At 40.6% G+C, this 24,170-nt stretch overlaps 1 protein-coding gene across 4 annotated transcripts in view; it reads left to right on the plus strand.

Annotated features, from left to right (window-relative positions):
- Positions 1–24,170, plus strand: part of grid1a (glutamate receptor, ionotropic, delta 1a) — a 386,141-nt gene that overhangs the window by 325,237 nt on the left and 36,734 nt on the right. For all 4 annotated transcript variants that reach the window (XM_067455445.1, XM_067455446.1, XM_067455443.1 and 1 more), the window contains exons 7-8: positions 8,809–8,970; positions 9,132–9,251. In XM_067455445.1, the coding sequence (XP_067311546.1) occupies positions 8,809–8,970; positions 9,132–9,251 (282 nt within the window). The remainder of the gene's footprint in view (positions 1–8,808; positions 8,971–9,131; positions 9,252–24,170) is intronic.

Here is a 24,170-nt window from a genome sequence, read left to right on the forward strand (position 1 = left end):
TCACCCGTTTCGTTGCTCGTGCACATAAAGTGCAGTCATTTTTAAATGATCTGCAAAAGCCAGTAAAGTGCAAAACGCCAGGGCGACTCAGAAATTGCAACGCCGCTTGCAAACCGCCAGAGGGCGACTCAAGAAATTGCAACGCCGCTTGCAAACCGCCAGAGGGCGACTCAAGAATTGCAACGCCGCTTGCAAACCGCCAGAGGGCGACTCTAGAACCAGACAAAACCATCTGGTGAGCATTTCCGCCTAACTAACTCTAGTCTAGGGCGGGCGCAATAGCGCCATCGTGTGGATAAATTCGGATAGTTTCACTCTCCGTTATGTGATTCTGCCTTAACAAAATAAGTTTGAGCCTATAAATTGTTTATTGCTTACTGTTGTACACAGTTTCATTTATACAATTTTTCTAGCAACAACCAAATCTCCTTTCTCGCTGATTAAACACCCTTATTCGAATTTGAAGTTTAAAAAGAAACATAACTTCCTCTAACTCAAAGTGAAATTAGGTTTAAGTCACACAGTCCAATTGGAAGGAAGGACGCCACCGTGTGGTTATACCCTGTTAAGTCAGCACAACACTAAATCCCTACTCCCTGTCTGATTAATTCTGTTATTTGGATAACTCCCACTTAGAGATTAATCATTATAGGATAAGATTTTTGATTGGCTTTCTTTTATTTGATTTTCCTTACAGGCTTATTTAAATTTCATTTAAACTTGCTTTGAATTTAATTTGAATTAAGTTGAGCTTCTAATTTTTTTTTTATTTATTTTTTTTTTTTTTTTTTTTATTTATAATTTTATTTTAATTTTTAATTTTTAATTTTAATTTTTAATTTTAATTAATTTTTTTAATTAAAAATTATTATTATTATTTTATTTTTATTTTATTTTATTTATTTATTTATTTTTTTTTCTCTCTGCAAAAGTTTTTCTTTTCCCCTACCAGTGGGAATAAAGCTCAGTCTGGTAATTACAAACAGTATCAAAAGTGCTTTTGTTTATCATTACTTGACAGAAACTTTTGCCTTTTTCTAAATTGCTCTTGATATTTAATCTTCCACTTAAGCGACCTCAATCCACCCCGGATGAGCTAAATGGGATAACCCATAGTACAAGCCGAATTTTAGTATATCTTGAGCATTAAGCCTATTAATTTTCCCTAACACTCCCGGCGCGCACGCTGACATTCCTTTCATTACAGACCAATTCATCTTGTGTTTGTTTCCACTGTGCTCTTTCCTATCCTCACTGTTGGACTATCACGATTGTGTTTCTTTCAGTTCACCAAGAGACCCCAAGGAGAATTAAATAGTCCCGGGACGACCGAGCAGCAGTTCACCAAGTGACCCCCCAGGGCTACCGCCCACCTAATTGTCTGAATTGTCTAATTATCTAACTGTCTAGATCAGTTAGCCAAAATTCCCAGCTATCCGTACGATAGCTCGTTAGCTTAGAACAAGCTTGCATTGGCTCTCTCTCTGTGTGTGTGTGTGTGTGCTGTGTTTCTTTCGTCCGCAGTAATGTTCCGTGCCCCCAGTTCCGCCGTCCCGTGGGATCGCCTAACGACATGGCTGGAAGCGCTAACGGCCACCAGTCAAGGAAGTCTGGGCCAGCCAAGCCAGGAGCAACTGGACACCGAGCTAGACCAGCTGATGACACACGACCCCACGCACAGCTACTCCAACAAGGAAGTGGCCAAGATCCTCGGAAGCCTCGCCCACGTCCTCATCGCACAGGCACGGCTAAGCGAAGGGAGCTACGACAACCTGGAACAGGAGGCAGCAACGCTAAAGCTTCAAGCCAAGGAGGCCCAGAGAGACCAAGCCCTCACCCAGCTTCGTCTAGATCAGCTTCTAGACACAGAGAAAGACGACGAAACAGACAAAGAACAAAGACAAGAAATAGAAAGGCTTCAAAAGACCCTGAAGGAGCTCCGTCGTGACACCGACCGACGAGTACAGTCAGAGAAAGACGCCAGGAAACACCTCGACGAAAAGCTTCGGCGTGGCGAATTCCTCCTGGAGAGAGCCACTGATGAACTTAAAGACAGAGACATTAAAGCTAAAGTCTATGCAAAACATTTGCAGTCGGCACAAGCCGAGATCGACGAGCTCGTCCAGCAAAGACACGAGCTCAAAAATGAACTTGACATGGTGCAAAGAGAACTGAGACAATCATATATAGTGCAACGTTACCGGAAGGGGGAAACACACAACACACAGTTTCCCCTGACCAGTTACTCCGCACATTTTAGCCACGAAGCAAGAGCTACGAGGGGGGACGACAGCCCCCTGTTTAAAAGATCACCCGCCAGTCTCCACGAATCCCCGTCAGCAGCAAAGGAAAGGACGCCCTTCCAGGAAGTCAAGGTCAACAGCCACGAAGCTTCAAAGAACCTTGACAAGCTGGCCAGAAATATTCCTACTTTCAGCCCAGACCCGGCAGGAGGACACGACGTCCACGCATACTTAAAAGACATAGACTTTTACTTGCAAACTGTCGCTCACGCGAACAACTGGGACAGACTGTACCTGCTCAGGGCCACGTCTAATCGTGACGTACGCAGCTTTCTGGATCGACAACCAGAGGCCATCAAAGCGGACTACTGGCATCTACGACAAGCTCTAATTCGTGAGTACTCCGATCCCGAGTCAGACCAGGGGTTCATCACTGCCATGGACCTCAAGCAAGCTCGACGTGAGACCTCACAGAACTTTTATAACAGACTGCGACGTGCCTACTTCGGGGCACGTAACGACCCAGGCATGGAGGAGGACATCAACTTCAAAACTCTTTTCCTCCGAAACCTGCACCCTACCATCAGTTACCACCTGGGGGTGCTGGCGTGCCCGCGCAGCATGGGCACGCAACAGTTAAGAGACTTGGCTCACAAAGCTTACGTCAAACAGAAAACCATTTCTGAAAAGACTGTAAAACAGCCCACCATCTGCCCTGTCTCTGTGCACCACCCAGAGCTAACCCTAGAGGGCGCCAAACAGAACCACAGTTACCGACCCGTCAACAGAGAGTCCAAACCACTCCAAGCCAGCAGAGGGCAGCGTGGTCATAATGGCGACCGTCCACGGTACCAGAGCGATCGCTCTGAAGGATCCTGGGACCCGCCTCGCCCAGAAAGCCAGCGAAGAGGCCACTCTCGTCGGGACAATGGTAGGCCCAGACCTGAACCCACGTCTGGAAAAGAAAGTGTAGCTGCTTCTGAAGTTACAGAGCTCATAAAGATCCTGAAAGAGTTCCTCCGACAGAAACCTCACAAGGAAGACAAGAAGGACGGACCAGGTACAGCACGACTAGACATAATACCTGAAATCAACCTTCCCGCCCTTCCTGCAACTGAATCATCCACCCTGAACACTGTTCCCCAACCACGGACTAGTGTACTAACTGTTGCACCCCCACATGTCAGCAGCACACCCACACGACAGCTGACAGCAACAGCCTCTAATCAAGACAGTATCATGGCGCAGCCCAATGTACCAAAAAGCGCTGTTTTGATTGTTTGCACGCATAATGAGACACTTGACACATATCCAGACGGCTTATCAAGCAACACACAGGTCCCCACACCAAGACTCCTGGGAAACCTAATCGAGAAGGGGATGGCTCGAAAACTCTATCTGACTATCACTATGGAAAGGGAATTTAAGCTCGAAGCCCTAGTTGACACTGGCTCCGACCTCACGCTTATATCCGCCCAACTGTTTGAAAGACTCAGATTTGAAGCACAGAGGAAAAATCGCACCCTTAACCTTCACACTTGTAAGCTAAATGTGCAGTCGTATAGCCAAAACGACATCCAGCTCAAGCACGTAGCTTCCATCCACCTGACAATTGGACCTATGAGGCTGATACACCCAGTCTATATCTCCCCTATGAACACTTATCCGTTTCTCATCGGAAAAGACCTGCTGGACCGCTTCGAACCCGTACTGGACTTCAAACAGCTGAAAGTCTGGGCTCAAGTGCGTGACCCTCTGCCCCTTCAGACACACACACCGTCTGAGCAAGACTGTCAAGTCACAGAGGTCACGGGAACTCCCACAGAGCCAAACTGCCAGGTCACAAAGGCCACGGGACCCCCTGCGGCACACTGTGACAACACAGCCTCAGCCCCAAAGCCAAGTTCAAGTTCGCTACTTTGCACATTTCAGCTATCCAAAGACTCTGATGCCTTCTGCCCCCAGGTCATGAATGACCTACAGCTGAATGACATTGTCACAACGAACAGTATCCCTGCACTGTGGGCAGACAACTCAACAAAAAGTCTACCACTGTGCAATACAATCAGTAAAAACACAACACACGGCGACATGTGGGCACCCCCGAACCCCACATCCAGCCACATTGTTGCAGGGCTATCCCACAGCAAGCGATCGACACCGGCTACAATGCCGGCCTTGCAGCTGCTACCGCTAACTCCGCAAATTTCCAACAACGATATTGCGGATATGCAAACCTCTGACACTGCAATAAAGACAATTCTTGACCACCTCTCAGACCCCTCCAACCACCCTATCACTGACTCTGAGCTCATTGATGACTCTAGCCACAAGCATCTACATAACTCCAGACACATGATGCGTATTATGGACAACATTCTCTGGTGTGCACCCGATGGCAACACAGCGCCACAGCTTGTAGTGCCACGGTCGCAAAGGGGGGTGATGCTAATGTACGCCCACAACACACCATGTGCTGGACACCACGGCACCAGAGCCACGTATGACACACTGAAACAGGTGGCATATGGGCCTGGGATGCATCAAGATGCAGCAGAGTATGTTAGAGAAGGGCTAGTTCGCTGCCAGTTCCAACCAGCAAACCCGAGCCACAGAGCCCCACTGCAACACAGAGGGACCACGTTCCCATGGTCAAACCTACAAATCGACCGGGTAGAACCCCTGCCCAGGTCCACAAAAGGCAAAAAGTACTTTCTCACAGTGGTGTGCCAGTTTACCAAGTGGGTGGAGTGTCAACCAGCACCCAACGACACCGCCCAGACCACGGCATACCACCTGATGAATCACATCTTTTTCCTGTCAAGATTGCCACTGAGAATCAACTCAGACAGAGGCATCCACTTCACTACTGAGGCCATGCAACAGATCTGGAAATGCCTAAGAAACGCGGCCGTGATCATGCTCCTGTGCCTCCAGACAATCAGAGGCCAGCCATCACCAGACATCATCACACCGGGTCCAGCCTCGGGCATCGTACTGAGAGAGCAACCTGGACTGCTGATCACCAACTGCAAATGAATCCTCAAAAGAAAGACGTACTCTCCTGAACTTCACATCAGCAGCGCAAGCTCCTCCAGCCCTGCACACAAACGCAAAGGGGGGGAGGAGACCAAGCCCTCTGCCTAACCTTACACCAGCTTCAAGAACCTTCTCCTCCAACACCAGTTAGTCATCTTGTAGGCAATACTGCCAAGCCCCACACTATGTCATGCATGTGATTTGAGAAAGAAGGCCTTAAACGAACACAAGGCCGCCTCTGAAGGGATTCTCAAAACCCCAATGACTTTGAACTTTGAAACAGAGAAACCAAAGTGGATCACCAGAAGGCACCCAGCCTGGCCACAATGCGAGGCACCCTCTGAAAAGTTCCTAGTCAGCATAGGACATAAAAGTGTCAAGATGCAGTCCATCTTCCTAGGCAGGAGACCTAAAGGACTGACTGGCCATTGCGAGGAACATGGTTCCACCCAGGGCTGCAGAAAGCCCACAGCACACCTGCACCACACAAACGGACTTCTGGATGACAGGTGACGCCCCGTCAGGGCACCTGCTGCCTCGACACCTGCTGCACAAGCACAGAGACCTGAACTGGGCTACTGTCTGCCTTATCTGCCGTGGAACGACCATCACTTCCGGAGACACAAACAACTGGAGCCTAACATGGCTATGGTGTGTCTGATCTTCCTGAATCTTTGATATCGCTCGTTGTTGTCCATAGGAGGGACAACAACTAGCGAAAGGGGGGATTATGTAGCGACTCAGGCGAATCAAACACACAATCTCCAGTTACATTTAACAAATATGTTTTGAAAGTTGTGCTCACTAGCATACCTTCCCCCCCAACACAACAGAGGGAGATTCTTCAGTCACCCTGGAAACCATCTGATAAGATCTTTTATGGCCGGAAAGAATGTGGCCACAGAGCTTTTGACACAGAGACACAGAGCTTTTGCCTCAAATTATAGACAAACCATCTATAAATGAACATGCACCCCAGGACATTATATGTAAACACATAATTGTTTTGTAAAATGTTTCTTCTGTATGGTATTTTGCATCTTTTTGTCTGTGTCTTAACAAAGTACTAGTTCAGATAACCTCATATATGTCATGTCTCCTATCAAATTAATGCTCACTTCACGACTTACACTTCCAGGTATATCACTTATTCAGAAAATGCAGTGTGTGTTTGTTGCATTAATTATAGTATGAAGACTCAGAGACCCACTGAGTCGAACCTTCAAACAAAGAGCAATAAAGTCTGCTGAGGAATTTCCCGCCGGGAAATCCCAACACTCTCATTGGTTAAGTCTAACCCTGGAGGGTGGGACTACGGCCAGACCATAAAAGGAGGACCTCGGATGCCCTCCTCCTCTTCTTCTTGTTCTCTTACTTCTCTCTCTTCTCTCGCTGGCTGAACCAACACGTCATCGTGGCTGGCCCTTGAGCCAGGCCACCAATGCAGGCCCTCCAAGCAGGCCTCATCTCTTCCAAAAATCTTCTCTTCTACAATCCGATCTTCAAGAACACGAAGCATCGCTAAAGCAAACAGCCGCTTCCCTCCCAACCTCGGAAAGGACCGCCGGACATGCAGGACATTTGAACACGCAGAGACACATACGCACACAAGCGAGAAGCCAAAACGAAACCAAAAAGAATGCAAGTATTCTATTTCTTACTGCTGTAAAGAGGGTGTGTTATTCTCCCGTTGGGATAAATTAACTCCGTGAAGGTCGTATTTGGTTGAACTGAAGGAAAGCATGCCTTGCTTACCCCCCCCCACTCTCTTTGTCTCTCTCTCCCCCTCACTCTCTTTGTCTCTCTCTCTCTCTTTTATCTCTCTCTAACTTCAGTCTATTCATTATTCTCTTTTATGTATTCTTTCGTTAATATCTATACTTCTACTCTCTTGTTGCATATTTAGTATGTACTTTCTGTGTGAATTGTAGTGTTATTTTTAGTCTGTGTTTATTAAACCTCCGAAAGACATTTAATGAGTTGAATCTGTTATTCTGCCACATACACAAAGTCAATGAAACTTGCGATCTAAACGTTACCTAACTGCTTATGCTACTATGTTAGTAAAGTAAACTGTATGACCATTTGAAATATTGAACTTATCCTGATCAGTAAAGTTAATGTTTCTTATGCGCTCGTAAAGCAGTAATCCCTTTATTGAGAATTGATTTGAAAAGTCTATAACTAATTTGCAGGACAAACTTAGTAGGATAAGTTCAAGCAATTCCATAAAGGGTTACTTGTATTTAATTAAACAATTTTCCCTATCGGAAAATTTTAATACGTAATGAACAACTGGCAAATTATATTCATAAATTCATGAATATTGAATATTAAATCCCTTTTGAGTTAATTATTCCCCGAGACATTAAACTCATGAGTCGTTGTTGTTACAATTGCATTGTTCTCTGACGTAAACGCTAGTGTGTAGGCATCCTTATTAAGGACTGAGTGCACTGATGTACAACAAAACACTGATAACTATTATTATTAAGGCCACGCTTGCATGATATTTTGGAATTACTAAACAGATATCCACACAAGACATATGCAGATTGAATAAGTTCATCTTTTGCAGAACTCAGAAGGCGAAAATGGAAAAATATGATGAAAAACAATCTGAAATGTAAGGAATTGTAGGAATTGTATAGTACAATTGCTGTCTCCACTAGTGCTTTCTTTTGCGCTTTACACTCCAGTCCAGTAGGAGGCATAAATTCAAATTTTTACATTGGTATGACTTTAAAATGCCAGTAGTAGTAGTAGTAGTGATGGTCTAATGCTGTGTTCAAAATCATCCCCTATACCCTCATTCACGTCCACTTGAAGGAGTTAATGACACCTGATTGGAGTGAGGGAATTCGGACACTGAGTTCATACACCGGGCTTACATCAGTGGTACACTATATTGTGGGATGGAATGAGTGCTCTCAATAACGTCCACTATGGTTTCGGACACCACTACAAATGGCTGTCCCCTCTAATAGGGGGTGATTTCAGACTCAGCTCGATCCTTTTCAACAAACTGGTTCTTTTGGAGAGTTTTTTTTCAATGAACCGGTTCAAAAAGCGATTCACCATTTAGTTTACGTAATAACACAATGATGTCACATATACGCAATGCTATTGTTAAAGCAGCCAATAATGATATGAAGCAGGTGTTTTACATCTATAGTGAATAAACTAGTCTTGACCAATTCACCTTTTTACATAAACCAGCAAAAAACATAAAGTGAGGTTCAGCCTGTTCGCTTAAAAAAACAGTTCAAACGCATGATTCGTCTGCAAACTGTACAACACTATGAAGAAGCAGGTTAACATGTCTGCCGCCTACTGGACTGGAGTGTGAAGAGAGTCATACACGAGGGAGAATGAATGATAACAGAATTGTCATTTTTTGGAGAACTATCTCTTTTAGATGTTCACATGCATTGTCAGGTTATTAAGTGTAACTGCTGTGAGATGTGCATGTAAGAAAAAAAATACAAATGTAATTACAACATTTGTTTGGTGTATGTGTCTTTAGGTGTCTAGTCTGTACCTGTATGACAGCGTGCTGATGTTGGCCAATGCCTTCTACCGGAAGTTAGAGGACAGAAAGTGGCACAGCATGGCCAGTCTGAACTGCATGAGGAAGTCAACCAAGCCCTGGAATGGAGGCTGGTCCATGCTGGACACCATCCAAAAGGTCTAAAGTCACTTTTCAATTAATCTCACTTACACTTAATCTGATCTGGTTCAGTTCTCTTCAGTTCAGCCTAGTAATGTTCAATAGTGTTCAATACAACTGGTCTGGTTTGAATGATGAATTTCTTTCTGAACAGAAGTCTTATTTGTCGTTCTCTTCAGGGACGGATTTCTGGGCTCACTGGTTTAATGGACTTCCGAAGCAATGGCGCGAACTCTCATGTCCAGTTTGAGATCCTGGGGACCAGTTACAGTGAGACGTTTGGAAAAGATGTAAAGCGGGTGAGTGGAAATCTTGTGAAAGGGTGAGAATGACATAGATATTTTAAAAGCAGTATTTAGCATGCTATCGGGAAACCCGGCTTGCAATGCTGTGATTTTCCAAAGCTTTCTCATCTTGGTTGTCTTCTGGAAAAGGGCAATGCATGTGTTTTGATATCTCCGCCCCACACATACATTACCCAGGCAACGACCATGGCAGAATCTGTGTGTTACTAATCCAGGTCGAATATTTAATGAAAAAGTCACCACTTCAATCACAAAAACACAAACTGTTCTTATGATCAACTCAATAGTACACAAGCATGACAGTCCAACTAACGAACATATTACAATTAGGACAAGATTAGAGTAATAACATTCACAAAACCCAAACTGTTCTCATGAACAACTCGATAGTACACGAGAACGAGTTCAACTAACGACATATTACAATTATGACAAGATTAGAGTTATAGCGATCGCAAAAACACAAACCGTTCTCATGACAACTCGATAGTAAACGAGCACGATAGTCCAGCTAACAACATATTACAATTATGACCGGATATGGGTTATATAGATCAGGAAAAGAAGAAACAAACATATTAGGAGGATTGTATCTTACTTGTCGGACACATTTTGTGAGCTGACGGTTGAAACAGACAGTGAGGAGATTTAGATGCTCCATACGGTGTGGAAATGAACGGCTCTTTATCTTTGCTGAAGTGAGCCACAATACGATCACAAATGGACAAACAAGCAAAGCATAGTGAAGCAAAAGCCAGCATATATTAGTTCTCCGATAATGTCCGTTATTATGTGTCTTGTGTTTTGAATAATGACGTGCACTTTATGCATGCACTGCGCTCTCTTTTCACCATCAATAGTAGACAGGCCCCTTACCTGCTGATTGGCTACAAGATTCTTATTGCACTTGGCCCAAGTCCGTTTTGTGAAACGGTTTTGGAATAACACTTACCCCTATTGACAGAAATGAGAGAGGAAGGGGGATATGTGAGGGAGGATCTTTCAACCGGGACTTTTTACTGTGCCGAGTCGAAGTACTCTCAGAAATGATATTCCGCCATACATTATAGTTCTTCTTTTAATCTGCTTAGAAAAGCGTCATCATACTTGATCGTTCAACAATGTGTGTAACTGTATTTAAAGGATTAGTTCACCCAAAAATGAAATTGATGTCATTAATGACTTACCCTAATGTCGTTCCACACCCGTAAGACCTCCGTTCATCATCGAAACACAGTGATGTTTCACACAATGATTCGGGTCGTCGCTAATGTCACGTGATTTCAGCAGTTCGGTTCGCGTCAAACTGCCAAACTGCTGAAATCACGTGACATTAGCGACCCGAATCATTGAATGATTCACTGATTCATTAACCGTTTGATTCTTTTTGGAGGCATATGGAGGAGAAGACAATGCTGAATAAAATCGTAGTTTTTGATATTTTTGGACCAAAATGTATTTTCGATGCTTCAAGAGACTCTAATGAACCAACTGATGTCACATATAGACTACTTTGATGATGTTTTTATTAGCTTTCTGGACATGGACAGTAAAGTGTGCATAGACTGCATTATGCTCTGGGACTAAAATATAAAATATCTTAAACTGTGTTCCGATGATGAACGAAGGTATTACGGGTGTGGAATGACATTAGTATGAGTCATTAATGACATCAATTTCATTTTTGGGTGAACTAACCCTTTAAATAGGGAAAACGTGGAGGTCTTTGGTTGCTTCTAACTTGATCTCTGTTTGGTAACCTAGTGAATGAACTGGGCTTAGTAGTCAGAGCGATTAAGTGCACGCACTGTTTTAGTTAACGGAATAACAGTTTTATATGAAAAAGCTGTGAAGTATCCCTTTAAAATAAGTGCCCCCAAAATATCACAACAGTTAAAGTTACATGGAACCACTATTGGCACACTATACAGTATGCTGGATACTGTCCTTTATTTTTAAACCCCCCTCTGGGCACCAGTTTCTACCTGGACGTGTTAGCTTGATAGACATGCATAGTATTTTGCACCATTTTTGGCAGAAATGTATGCCGTAAGATTTTGTGGACTGTAGGCGAGATGAGTGAGAGCGACAGACAGACAGAGACAAGATGAGCGACAGATTGTTGGGTCCTGCTGTGTTTTGGAACTGAAGGCACTGATATGGAACATGGCCAAGATACTTTAACACACACACAGACAAATAGCTCAGAGTTCATTAAATCTCTCAAAAACACACAAACATCAACACATTCAACAGATTCAAATGTACCCGTCAGAGCTGATGAATCTATCACTTCTTTCTCTGTCTCTAGTTCTCTTTCATCTCTCTGATCCGCAAGCACTCATACGCACTTGCTCGCAGGGCAGTGGAAGTGCTTTGCGACATGGCTGTGGTCATTAGCAGGGTTGCTGGGTCTATCACACACCAAATCTCAATCGTGTTGCCTGAATATTAGTGACCGTGTGAGATGAACACGACTATTCCCTCTGGCAAGAAACAGAGAGCTAATGACTTCACACTCACACGCACATACACACTGACGCACCCCTACTGTCCGTTACACTGACAGCTAATAAACATACACGTCCTGCTGCCCATCAGCATGAATATGCATCCTCTGCTCTGATCTCTTCTTAAAATGATGTCTCCTCCTCGAGGCTCTCTGAAGCCGTATAGAGGCACTCTGCACATCACATGATACTATTCCTGCGTTTTAATCTTTCCACTCTCTCCTCTCCATACCTCATTTGTTTATTTAAATTCAAAGATGGGAATTGTTACAGAATATGTTAAGTTTAATTGTGAAAACTGTATTGGTGCATTTTAAATAGATTATTTATGTGTGTGTATACGTACATATTTATTTATTTATTTATTCATTCATTCATGAGGGGGGCTATATTTGTGACATTAACCAACGTTTTTTCTAACGGTAAAATTGTAACGGTCAAAATTATAAATGTTTCTTTTATGCCAAAAATCATTATGATAATAAGTAAAGATCATGTTCCACAAAGATATTTTGTACATTTCCTATCATATATTAGTTTTATGCACGGCTAAGGTCTTCATCGTGACAACTTTCTCGATATTTAGATTTTTTTGCACCCTCAGATTCCAGATATCTCGCACAAATATTGTTTATTCAACTTATTTATTCAACTTTCAGATGATGTATAAATCTCAATTTCAAGAAATTGACCCTTATGATTGGTTTTGTGGTCCAGGGTCACATATACACAAATTAGGCATAACATTATGACCTATATATTAAGACCTCTTAATATTGTGTTGGTCCCCCATTGCTGGCAAAACATCCCTGACCCGTCACAGTATGAACTCCACTAGAACCCGGAAGTTGTGCTGTTTTGTCTGGTACCAAGATGTTAGTAGCAGATCCTTAAAGTCCTGTAAGTTGTGAGGTGGGGCCTCCATGGATCTGACTTGTTTGTTCAGCACATCCCACAGGGGAATTTGGAGGCCAAGTCAACATCTGAAACTTGTTGTTTTTCTCCTCAAACCATTCCTGAACCATTTGTGCTTTGTGGCAGGGCGCATTATCCTACTGAAAGAGGTCACAGCCACCAGGGAATACTGTTTCCATGCAAGGGTGTACATGGTCTGCTCTGCAACAATGTTTAGGTAGATGGTACGTGTCAAATAACATCCACATGGATGGCAGGACCCAAGGTTTCCCAGCAGAACATTGCCCAAAGCATTCCACTGCCTCTGCTGGCTTGCCTTTTTCCCATAGTGCATCCTGGTGCCATGTGTTCCCCAGGTAAGCAGTGCACGCGCACACGCACACGCACCCAGCCATCCACGTGATGTAAAAGAAAGCGTGATTCGTCAGACCAGGCCACCTTCTCCCATTGCTCCATGGTCCAGTTCTGATGCTTACTGTTGGTGCTTTCAGTGGTGGACAGGGGTCAGCATGGGCACCCTGACTGGTCTGCAGCTATACAGCCCCATACACAACACACTGCCATGCACTGTGTATTCTGACACCTTTTTGTCAGGATCAGCATTAACTTCTTTAGCAATTTGAGCTGTTTGATTGGACACGGACACGGGCAAGCCATAGCTCTCCATGTGCATCAATGAGCCTTTGGCCATCCATGACCCTGTCGCCGGTTTACCACTTTTCCTTTCTTGGACCATTTTTGATAGATACTGACCACTGCAGACCAGGAAAACCCCACAATAGCTGTAGTTTTGGAGATGCTCTGACTCTCCTCTAGCCATCACAATCTGGCATTTGTCAAACTCCCTCAAATCCTTACACTTGCCCATTTTTCCTGATTCAAAACAAGCTGTGTGTGCGTGTGCGTGTGTGTGTGTGTGTGTGTGTGTGTGTGTGTGTGTGTGTGTGTGTGTGTGTGTGTGTGTGTGTGTGTGTGTGTGTGTGTGTGTGTGTGTGTGTGTGTGTGTGTGTGTGTGTGTGTGTGTATTTGGGGTGGCACGGTTCACAAAACCCACGGTTCGGTTCGTATCACAGTTTTAGCATCACGGTTTTCGGTTCTGTGCGTTTCTTTTTCTTTTTTTCTTTTTATTGTTAACACTCCAGAAATTTACTTCAGCATATGATATATAGGCCTAGTTAAATTATCCACAATTTAGGATACAGTTTTTAAAAAAGTTATATCATATAGAAGTTGTTTCATAACTGGCTGTCTCCTGCTTACACAGCGTACCGAGTCCAACACATTGGCGTAAAAATGTTCATGAAATCATGTCAATTTTGATCAGAACAATGCACTGTGGCTTTAATTCAGTGTGAGCAGCTTTTTGCCCAAGCTTCAAAGGCCTGTTTAAATTATTAAAACTAGAAGCTTATCTTAAAGAGGTGGTAAAACACATTCTTTCGAAGGCCTGATTGTGTTTGTGGGGTGCACTGTAACGTGTTCATTTTTAAAAAATTGCATTATTTTTCATATATTTTACCTTTATTCTACACTGCTCTGTACCTCCTTGTAATGGGTTCTATGAAACCAGTCCCTCAAAAATACACAATGGGCTCAGATTAGTTTGCTGGCCCAACTGTGTTCTTATTCGTTAACCGCCTAGTTCACGTGTTTGATGATCAGCAAGTTATCACGAGCTGTAGTGAGGCGCCGCCATCCCATGTTTTCAACACTGACAGGGAGTCGGAGCCTGCTGGATTTACAACACAAGATCATCCACTTCATCTGATATATGTTATGTGACATTACGTGAGGGAACAGGGTAGAAAATGATTGTGTTAGTTGATCGGTAAAGTTATCACGGGCTGTGGGCGTCCGGCCGCTGGTATATGTTTAAACACTGATGGAGATGGAGCATGCTGGATTTACAACCAAAGATCATCCACTGCTCCTGAATGATATGTGACATTTTTCTGATTTGTTTTCAAATGTAATTTGAAGTGTAACTCTAAAATAAACATTAAAAGACACTGAGCTCAAGTCAGTCTCTCACTCTGGCTCAGGCTCAGCGCCAGGCAACGTGCTAAAGAAGATTTACATTTTTGAATTTGGCTGTTGATCACTGAACGTTTCAATCATATATTGTGATCGTACGATGCAGGGAACATTTTCCTCCGTGAAAATGTGCAGCACAGAGAGCGAGATTTAAATTTTAACCATTGATCCCTAACCCCCTGTCCCTAGGAAGGCTGAACAAAGTGGACCTACAATCCAGATGAAAATAACAGTAGTTTCGTCTGCATTGCAATATGGACTCGCCCCCCTTATTTAATATTCTCGGAGGAGGGGTTTATGTAAATATTATAGCTGCTGATGTCAGCGAGTCTGAGGAAAAAGCTGTAGTTCCCTACCTGTCGTTGTTGTAACTTTGCAGATGTTGTTTATGCTCAAACAGCAACATTACACACTAGCTAAAGTTAGAAAAGTGAAATCGTGTTTTACCACCCCTTTAATTTTAATGTTACATTATCATGTAAACTATACTTATATACAACATGTTAATGCATATGTGTTTTTTTGGACAGAGGGGAACACATCGCATTTGCAGCAGATATATGCTGCCCATTATGAATCAAAGCACGAGAATGACAGGTATCAGAGAAGAACACCGGAAAAGGTGACAGAATGTATTTGCTATACACGAGCCGCGGTTCTACTGCGCGAGACAATTGCGAAAGCACAACGGGCGTGCACGGCTCCCGCTCTCCATACCCACTTCTGCCCTTCCAACACACTGCTTGCGTGTGCAGTGTAAAGTCGGCGTTATACAACGCAGGCGCATCCTCCAACTCCGGCCAGCCTTCCTTATCTCTCGCATATGCCATTTTCTACATGTGACGTGACCTGCAGCACTCCACTTTTACTGTCTTTTACTGGATGTCCACACACACACTTCTTATTTTGCGTAAAAAAGGACACTCACTGTCTGAGGTAACTGACAGGCACGAGACTACATTGCGCATTAGTTGAAGCGAGAAAAGTGAACCGAACGTGTTTTTCATGTACCATGCCTAGTATATATATATATACACACACTCTATCATTATTACATTATTAATTATATGAAAATATGGGCATGTTAGTATAAAACTCAGAGTCTAAACGTCCAGTATATTTGATAGTTGACATATATTTGAAATTTCTACTTGAAATGTTGTTCTCATTTTTTAAAAGTGACACTGTATATTTACTTATGTAAAAATAAATAATATTATCATTAAAAACACAAACACACACAGCATTTCTGATAACATTTCTAATATCCAAGGAGGTCAAAAGAATTCTTCCCACAAATGACCAATCAATATGAACTGTGCTGTGCAGACACACTTCTGCAACCCTGCATTCTATAGAGCAAAACAATGTGTCTAGTATACTGGATGTTTGGAATGAGGAGGTTGTTTTTCAGCCAGACGTAGAGAGGAATCTACCTCCATAATGAAGATGGAGATGCTATTCTCTCTCCCGCTCTCATTCTTACCAGTTCCATCTGTGTCATTCCCTGTCTCCCCCGCTCACTTTCTTTTAATCTTCTCTTTTCATTAAATTGTCTCATACGGTGTAATCCAGAATGGGAAACCAAGCATTTTATACAAGATGGATCTGCTCCCAGTCCCGCTCAGAGCAGTTCAGCCCAACACCTCCATGTGGGGAGCAGGTGCTGAGAAAAGAAACCTCTAAAAGGTTGACGAACTTGACAAGCCACTGAATTAATAAATGTGAATAAACAGTTTAGGGATGTCATATATCCAGTAATGTGAGATGGATTAATTAAGTTCTGAAACATTATTTAGATTGACAGTTAGAGACGCATGTGAGCAAGACATTTTGGTTAACTAGATTGATTCAACGGTTTAATGATCTGAATAAACAAGAAAGTGAAGGGAGTGAGAGAAGGACAGACGAAACTAATAGCAAGTCAGGCTAGGCAGATACTTTGTCCTGCACATGCTGCTAAAAGATAAGGCCGAAGTGAACACATATGATCTCGTGCCTGATCTTTGTGAGTGACATCAGGTTAAATTTGGGTCTCTCGAGAAGCATGGGTATTGTGTTTGAGTCTGGCCAACCCAATCGTGAATGACCTCGGCACAATTACCTGAGCAGTTCCCATGGCAATGATTGGCCGAGGTTGCAGGTGAATCTGGGAGGGAGATAAAAAGAGCCTTAATGAGTCAATGTGAGCATCTTGTGCAAAGAGGCATACAGCTGACCTCACTGGTCTCAGAGGATGCCCATACCTTATTGTATGGAATAAAGGTCAAAACCTGAAATGCTCTTTATTTTTCTAACACATGCATATGCATATGAATATGTAAGCTCTGAGCACATGCAGATTCATTCACAGGCTTTTGACATAAATAGAGACTAGTACCTTTAATAATAGTCCCTTTACTAATACTTTTAATAATTGGTTCAAACATATAGGGCAAACGTACCTGTTAAGCTCAAGTACCCATTAAGCACACATACCCATTAGGCACACTACTATATTTGAGCTCAGATTATAAAAAGAAAAAAAAAATCATCCTACTTGATGTCTTGAAATTTATCCTCCTACTTGATGTCTTTACCGTTTGATGTGTTTGTTACTATATACCTCCTGTGATATCAAGCTATATGGGTATCTGTGTGTTCACAGTGTCTGGCGGCCATTTTGAAAGCTGTCTGAAAACTTTCACCTAAAAGTAACCCCTCAAATGTGCATTTGTTTTAAATGTTTAAGCCTTTTATTTTGTAATTGTAACTTCTTATTGTAAAATTAAGAGATTAATATTTAGATTTTTGCCTAGTATAACCTGGAACCTTGATTTGGAAAATAATTACAGTTAGATCCAAAAAATAGTTTAAGCAACATAACGCAGGTGCTAGAGAACATTGTTAGCTTACTCTCTAAAAGACTTTGCTACACTAATATATTACTTCACAGGCATTACTGTATTGTACTTTTAAATCCATTATATTATAAATGTTCAGTTTGTTGATGTTCTGTGGTTTTACACTGCTGTAATTTTCTAAAGACAGCTTCAGTGTGATATAAATAAGAAAAAGTATTAATTTCATATATTATTTTCATAGCGGTCCATATTTAAATATGTATGAACTTAATACATGCCTAGATTTTTTATTAGCAAAATTGTCCTTTTAAATTTTATTTAATAATATTTATTAATACATTTTTTTTGCTGTTCCAATAAGACCAGCGTGCTTGCTTTAAGCTCATCCACAATGAATGTTTATGTAGTTCAAAAACAAACTTTAAATATTAACTGATGGTTGTCGCTTCAAGTTAATCTTTATTATTCTTTAGTAATGTTGTTTAAAATAAAAAATAAAGCTTAATGGCAACAGGGGTGTGCTTTAAGGGTACAAACATACCCATTAAGCACAGCCAGACTTTTTGCATTTAATGATGCACATCTTAAATGCCTTCGTCATAAAATAATAAAAATGTAATATTATTTTGTGAGAGATTAATATTTTATTTTAACATAACTTATTATACTGAACCCATCCTTTGCACTAAAATGTCTCAATGTACTTTGGTGAGCTTAATAGGTAGATTTTCCATATAATAATGGGTTATAAAGTGTACAATGTAGTGTACAATGGGGCTAAATGTGCCCTGGGGTAAAAGGCGCCTTTGATCTTATTTTCCTCTTTTAATATGGAACATGGAAATTTGGCTGATCCTTGACATGATCAGGGCAGTATTTCTGAACTTTATTTTATATAAAATATATGTTTAATAAAACATGTTGATTCAAAAACTGCTCGAAAACCAAAGCTATAAATCTAAACACGTTCCAAGTTTGATCTTAAAAAATTAGCTTTCAGTAAGATTTCTTTTAGGTGCCGTACCAAATTTTCCCTATTAGATGCCACCCAAGCTCTACTGGGACGCAGCGGTTGGATTTGTGATTTGCAGTAGTTTTTCTCATAAATATCACATACATACACGCACACTTTTTTTTATTGCACACAACAAACCACACCCTGACATCCATACCAACACACCCACACAATTATAGCTGCCTCATTTATCCAGTTGTCTCTATAATATACAGAAGCAGAAAAGGTGCTAAATTTAACTTTTTTGTGCCATTTGTAAATATATATTTATTAAAGGAATTCCTAAAAATACACACTTGTGCCAAAATGTATGCAGTTACGCAAACCACACTTATCCATACCAACCAACACTTGAATTTATATGATAAAAATTACAAATTACAAATTCTGCAAGTGATTCCATAAATTATAACCACTGTATATTTTGTAAAAAAAAAAAAAAATTAAAAAAAAAAGTCACAGCCTGAAATTTTTAAGTATAATCAACTTGGATGTTTAAGTTATTTCAACTTAGATTATGTTAAACTGACATAACTGACAATAAAAAAATAGTTGCATCTTGTATAGCTTATAAAAAAAGTTTAACATTTCTTAACTTATTTTGATGAATTAAAACAATGTAAAAACACATGTTGTCATAACTTATTGAACATATATTTTTTTACAGTGTACTTTGTTTTTCTTATCAACATAAAATTAGGTTTGTATAACTGATAGTAGTATCATAGTTTTAGTTCTTTACCTCTATATTGCCAAAAAGCTGCTGATACAGTTTGAGTTTAAATTAGATCTCATAAAATAATAAATAGTCAAGAAATGTAATAATTCAAGTGATTAAAATGATGATATATCCATCAAAATCTTTTTAAATTGGCTCGGTGAGTTGAATAAAGCAGCACATGTGTGACAGATAGTGTGTGCGTGTGTGTGTGTGTGTGTGTGTGTGTGTGCGTGTGTGCGTGTGTGCGTATGTGCGTGTGTGTGTGTGTGTGTGTGTGTGTGTGTGTGTGTGTGTGTGCGTGTGCGTGCGTGCGTGTGTGTGTGTGTGTGTGTTTTGATAGTGTGCTGATGCAGAGAAGAGGCAAATTTATCACTCATGAAAGTCTCATTTGATTTGATGAACAGTAATGAGTTTCTCTCACAGACTCAATAAAGAGGCCAAAAGACATCTCACTTTCTATCTTTCACTTACCAATCACAGCAACAGCTTACAGAATCATAAAAAGTCAACAGCTTCACAATACGAAAATACATTTCATCTCTCTCTCTCTCTCTCTCTCTCTCTCTCTCTCTCTCTCTCTCTCTCTCTCTCTCTCTCTCTCTCTCTCTCTCTCTCTCTCTCTCTCTCTCTCTCTCTCCCCATCGCTTTGCACGTCTCTCATACTGTTTCCTACTGTATGGTTTCGTTTGTGTGTAATCCTTTCTCTCTAGCTCTTTGTTCCTCTGCCTCTTTCCCCTATGTGCTCTCAAGTAGAGACATCAGCTCTCCTAGTCACAAACAATAAAAGCTGTAAACTTCTGCCACACAGACCTTTAGTCTTGACAAAATGATCACGTCTTCACAGGCGAGGTTCTGCTTGGCTTGTAGCACTAATATCAAGAACAAGAGATGAAACGAACACAAGTCTAGAAAACGGCACAAACCAGCTCATCGTCTGCCTGTACAAAGCGGCCGACACAACACCCAGCAAAGACAAAAGACAGTCAGAGAGGTATTATGTAAATGCTGAAAAAGGACTATTGAAGCCTTGATTTAATTCCCTAATGTCTTTAAACAGGAATTACCGGAACATGAATTATTAAAGTATCATTGAATTTAGTTTTTTCCATGTCATTACATTGTTTAGAGCATAAGAAACAAATGGAGGAAAAAAATGTTTTTGAACATTTTTATAGTATTCATATTATGTTATATGCCTTCTGTAGTTGATGCCAGGAATCAGGACTGTTAAAAAAATTAAGAAAAGAAGAAATTACATGTATAGGCAAAACTTTGTTTAAATATGATTCCTAACTATGAAAGATATAGCGGAATGTATTGATTTACCATTAGTACCATACTATTAGTGCCATTATGCAATATGTGGGTAAAATGGCCATACTTGGATTTCCCATTCAATGCAATGTATCTATACACTGCATCTAATTTGCATATTAATGTGTTCTTGGTGCAACATGTAATGCAAATAGACGTGTAATAATTGTCAACATTTTCATAATAATCTCTAATATTTCATGACAATATCGATATGTCATTTATTTCCTTATTCACTTGTTGTCTTCAAAATGCCTGATAAACATTTAAGTCCTAGCGTCCACAGTGGACATTTATGAAATCAATGCCCTTTTCTGTAACAGAAAGTCATATTTTAATTAGAAATTCCATAACATTTTCCTGAGATGCTGATTTATAACAAACAGATTTATTGGAATTAAATTAGAATTACAAAATATTATCATAAGTCCATATGAGTGCTAAACATTAATGTTAGCCATTTTTAAATATCCAGAAAAAGTTGTTGTCCTGATGAAGCCTCTAAACATTTGGTATTTCTGCAAAGCTCTTTACAGGACTTTAAAGAATTAGCTTTCAGTAAGATTCCCAAATTTTCCAGATTAGATGCCAGCAAAGATCCACTGGGACACAGTGGCTGGGTTTGTTATTTGCAGTAGTTTTTCTCATAAATATCACATGCCAGACACATTTTTATCAACAACAAAAAATACAACATACACACACATACAAACTCTGACATCCATGATAACACACCCACAATTATAGCTGCATAATTTATCCAATGTGCTCTATAATATGAAGAAAAGGTCCTGAATGTAACTGTTATGTTATTGGTGTAAATATATATATATTGAAGGAAATTGGCTTGAAGCAGGAAAATTCCTTTAAAAATCTCTATGTATTATGTCAGAGAAATTGACTAAAGGATAATGTCCAGTAACAAAAGTGGACAAAAGTCTATTCCTGGGTCCCAGGAGGATATGGGGGTTTTGTACCAGTTTATGGACTTTCTGTCCAAATAGATACTACTGTGACAATCTATTGTGAATATTTGCTGCTAGGTTAAATTAATAGTTTAGACCTAAAAATGTTATATAAATGTTTTCTTACCTTTTGTCATTCGCATATCAGTCATAATACTACAACATTTCTTCTTATGTTTTTTGCATTACGTCAAGCACGGTTTGAACAACATGAGGGTGATTCAATAATAATAGAAAGTTCATTTTGGGGGTATCTGTCCCTTTAAGAGACATATGACACTGGGTTTTAGCAAGTGTGAAGTACACACACTTGCAGATGATAGAGAGCTCTTTTTTGCTGTGGGATATATCTGCCATTCAAGTGTTCACTGACAGAACATCTCCAGTGGACAAGCCACATTGCTCTCTCTCATCTCTGTCAACACCCACCCACATGATTAACTATTTAACAGCACAGGAAAAAGCTAAAAGAAAAATTTTGGGGGAAAACATATATGAGATAAAGAAGAAAAACCCCTGTCAGCCTCACCTGGGAAAACAGGGCAGAAAGAGAGGATGGAGGAATTCTTTCAGCTTGCTGAAGTGTGTATAACAGAAGAGATCTTATCCTCGCAGCTCTCTGAAGGCAGCTGAACTATTCTGATTTAACTTCTATAAAAAGTTAGGCTACAAGGCTTGATTTAATCACACAATTCACAAATCAATTTCAGCATAGTATGGCAAAATATATTCAATTTAATAAAACGAAGAAAACTGTGATAATCCCATGTCGTGGAGTCAAACTGGCAGATATGAGGCCAGTGAGACCAGACGCATGATTGCAAATATGATATTACTTTTTCACAACAGTTCAATAAACAAGGAGTTAACATTAAATAACTTTCTTAGACACAATTTCGCCAGTTCCTTTGTCTATTTTTGTGTCAATGAAAAAAGATCCAAACAAAGTTGAATCACTTTTGCACATCTCATAGCAACACATGCAGTGTTTGAAAGAATCCCCTATATCGGTGGTTCCCTTTTTTGGGCCAGGACCCCACCTGTTATCTAGGTCCCCTACCACCCCTAATTACTTATACATGACCTGATTATATTTACACTACCGTTCAAATGATTGTTTACTTTTTTTAAAGAAACTGATACTTGTATTCAGCAAGGATTCCTGACACACTGCTGACCCAAAGGTTAAAGAGACTTGTTAGAAAATTCCATTCAGCATATGTAGCGGAAGTTTTATAGATTAGAAGTTTTCGGTTTGTTTTTCATTTCTTAATAATCTTGCAAAGTAATATTTATCCCTTAGAAGATATCCTGTTTCCTGAAAATATCACATTCTCACATGTAAATGGAAGAAATTTAAACGCTACTTTATTTTTTTATGATTTTGTGAGAATATGTCAACACTTCAAATACTTTAAAGGTCCCGTTCTTTTCCGTTCATTTTCAAAGCTTTGATAATGTTTACAGTGTGCAATATAACATGAGTTCATGTCTCGCGTGTAAAAAAAAAACAAAGTATTTTTCACACAATTTACTTATCTGTACAGCGCTGTTTTCTCTGTCCTAAAAACGGCCTGATGATTTCTTTGTTCTATGAAGTCCCTCCTTCAGAAACACGTAACGAGTTCTGATTGGGCCAGCGCTTCCCGTGTTGTGATTGGACAGCAGCTTAGCGCACTTTGCCCGGAAAGGTGTCGCCTCTTACCATAATGGGGAGATGCAAGCGCTGAATGCACGCTCTTCTCCACGTGGGAGAGCAACAAGACCACGCCCCCTATTTTGCATGCTCTTGTGGGCGGAGGGTTAGTCAACAAATGGTTCTAGTGACGTCATTACATCCCTGCACTTCCTGCTGTAGTCCAAACCGGCCGTTCGCTGTAGGCTTTGAAAGGGAACTTCTGTTAAATTAAATATCTCGCTTGGCATTGAACTTTGAGCTTTATAATTTTACAGGTATTATTTATGCTCTAACAGCAACATTACACACTAACTAAAGTTTGAAAGATGGAATCGCGAAGAACGGGACCTTTAAAAAGCGAAACTCTAAAACCTATGTTTCTCTATGTCAAAAATGTTTACTATTTTAGTTATATTCTCATTATGTTCTCAACACCTTGGTTATGAGATGTAACGTTGATCCACTGGAGGCAAGCTTTAAGAACCCATGTGCAGTTTAGTGTCATCCAAACATGAACAAATACTTCCTTGACTTGACTTGAAACTGACCATGACCAACTCACCAACAGTGGTATACAGGAAACAATAACGACGCATGACACGATGGCTTAAATACACAGAGATTGATATGGAAGTAAAACTGTGCCACTGGATTTTGAATTCTAATTTTTAGCACTGAATTTTTTTACATCGAATTTTTAACACTGAATTTTATTTTGCATCTAAATCAGACTTTGAATTTTAAAAGCCATCGAATTTCTAGCTCTGTTTTTTTTTTGCCTTTGACATTTTTTCAATGTTTTAAAAAAATTCAGTGTAAAAAGAAATTCAACGTCTCAAAAAATTCAGTGTAAAAAAATTCAACGTCTCAAAAGATTCAGTGTTAAAAAATTCAACGTCTCAAAAGATTCAGTGTAAA

This window comes from Pseudorasbora parva, chromosome 10, assembly GCF_024679245.1.
Source record: "Pseudorasbora parva isolate DD20220531a chromosome 10, ASM2467924v1, whole genome shotgun sequence".
Taxonomy (NCBI): domain Eukaryota; kingdom Metazoa; phylum Chordata; class Actinopteri; order Cypriniformes; family Gobionidae; genus Pseudorasbora; species Pseudorasbora parva.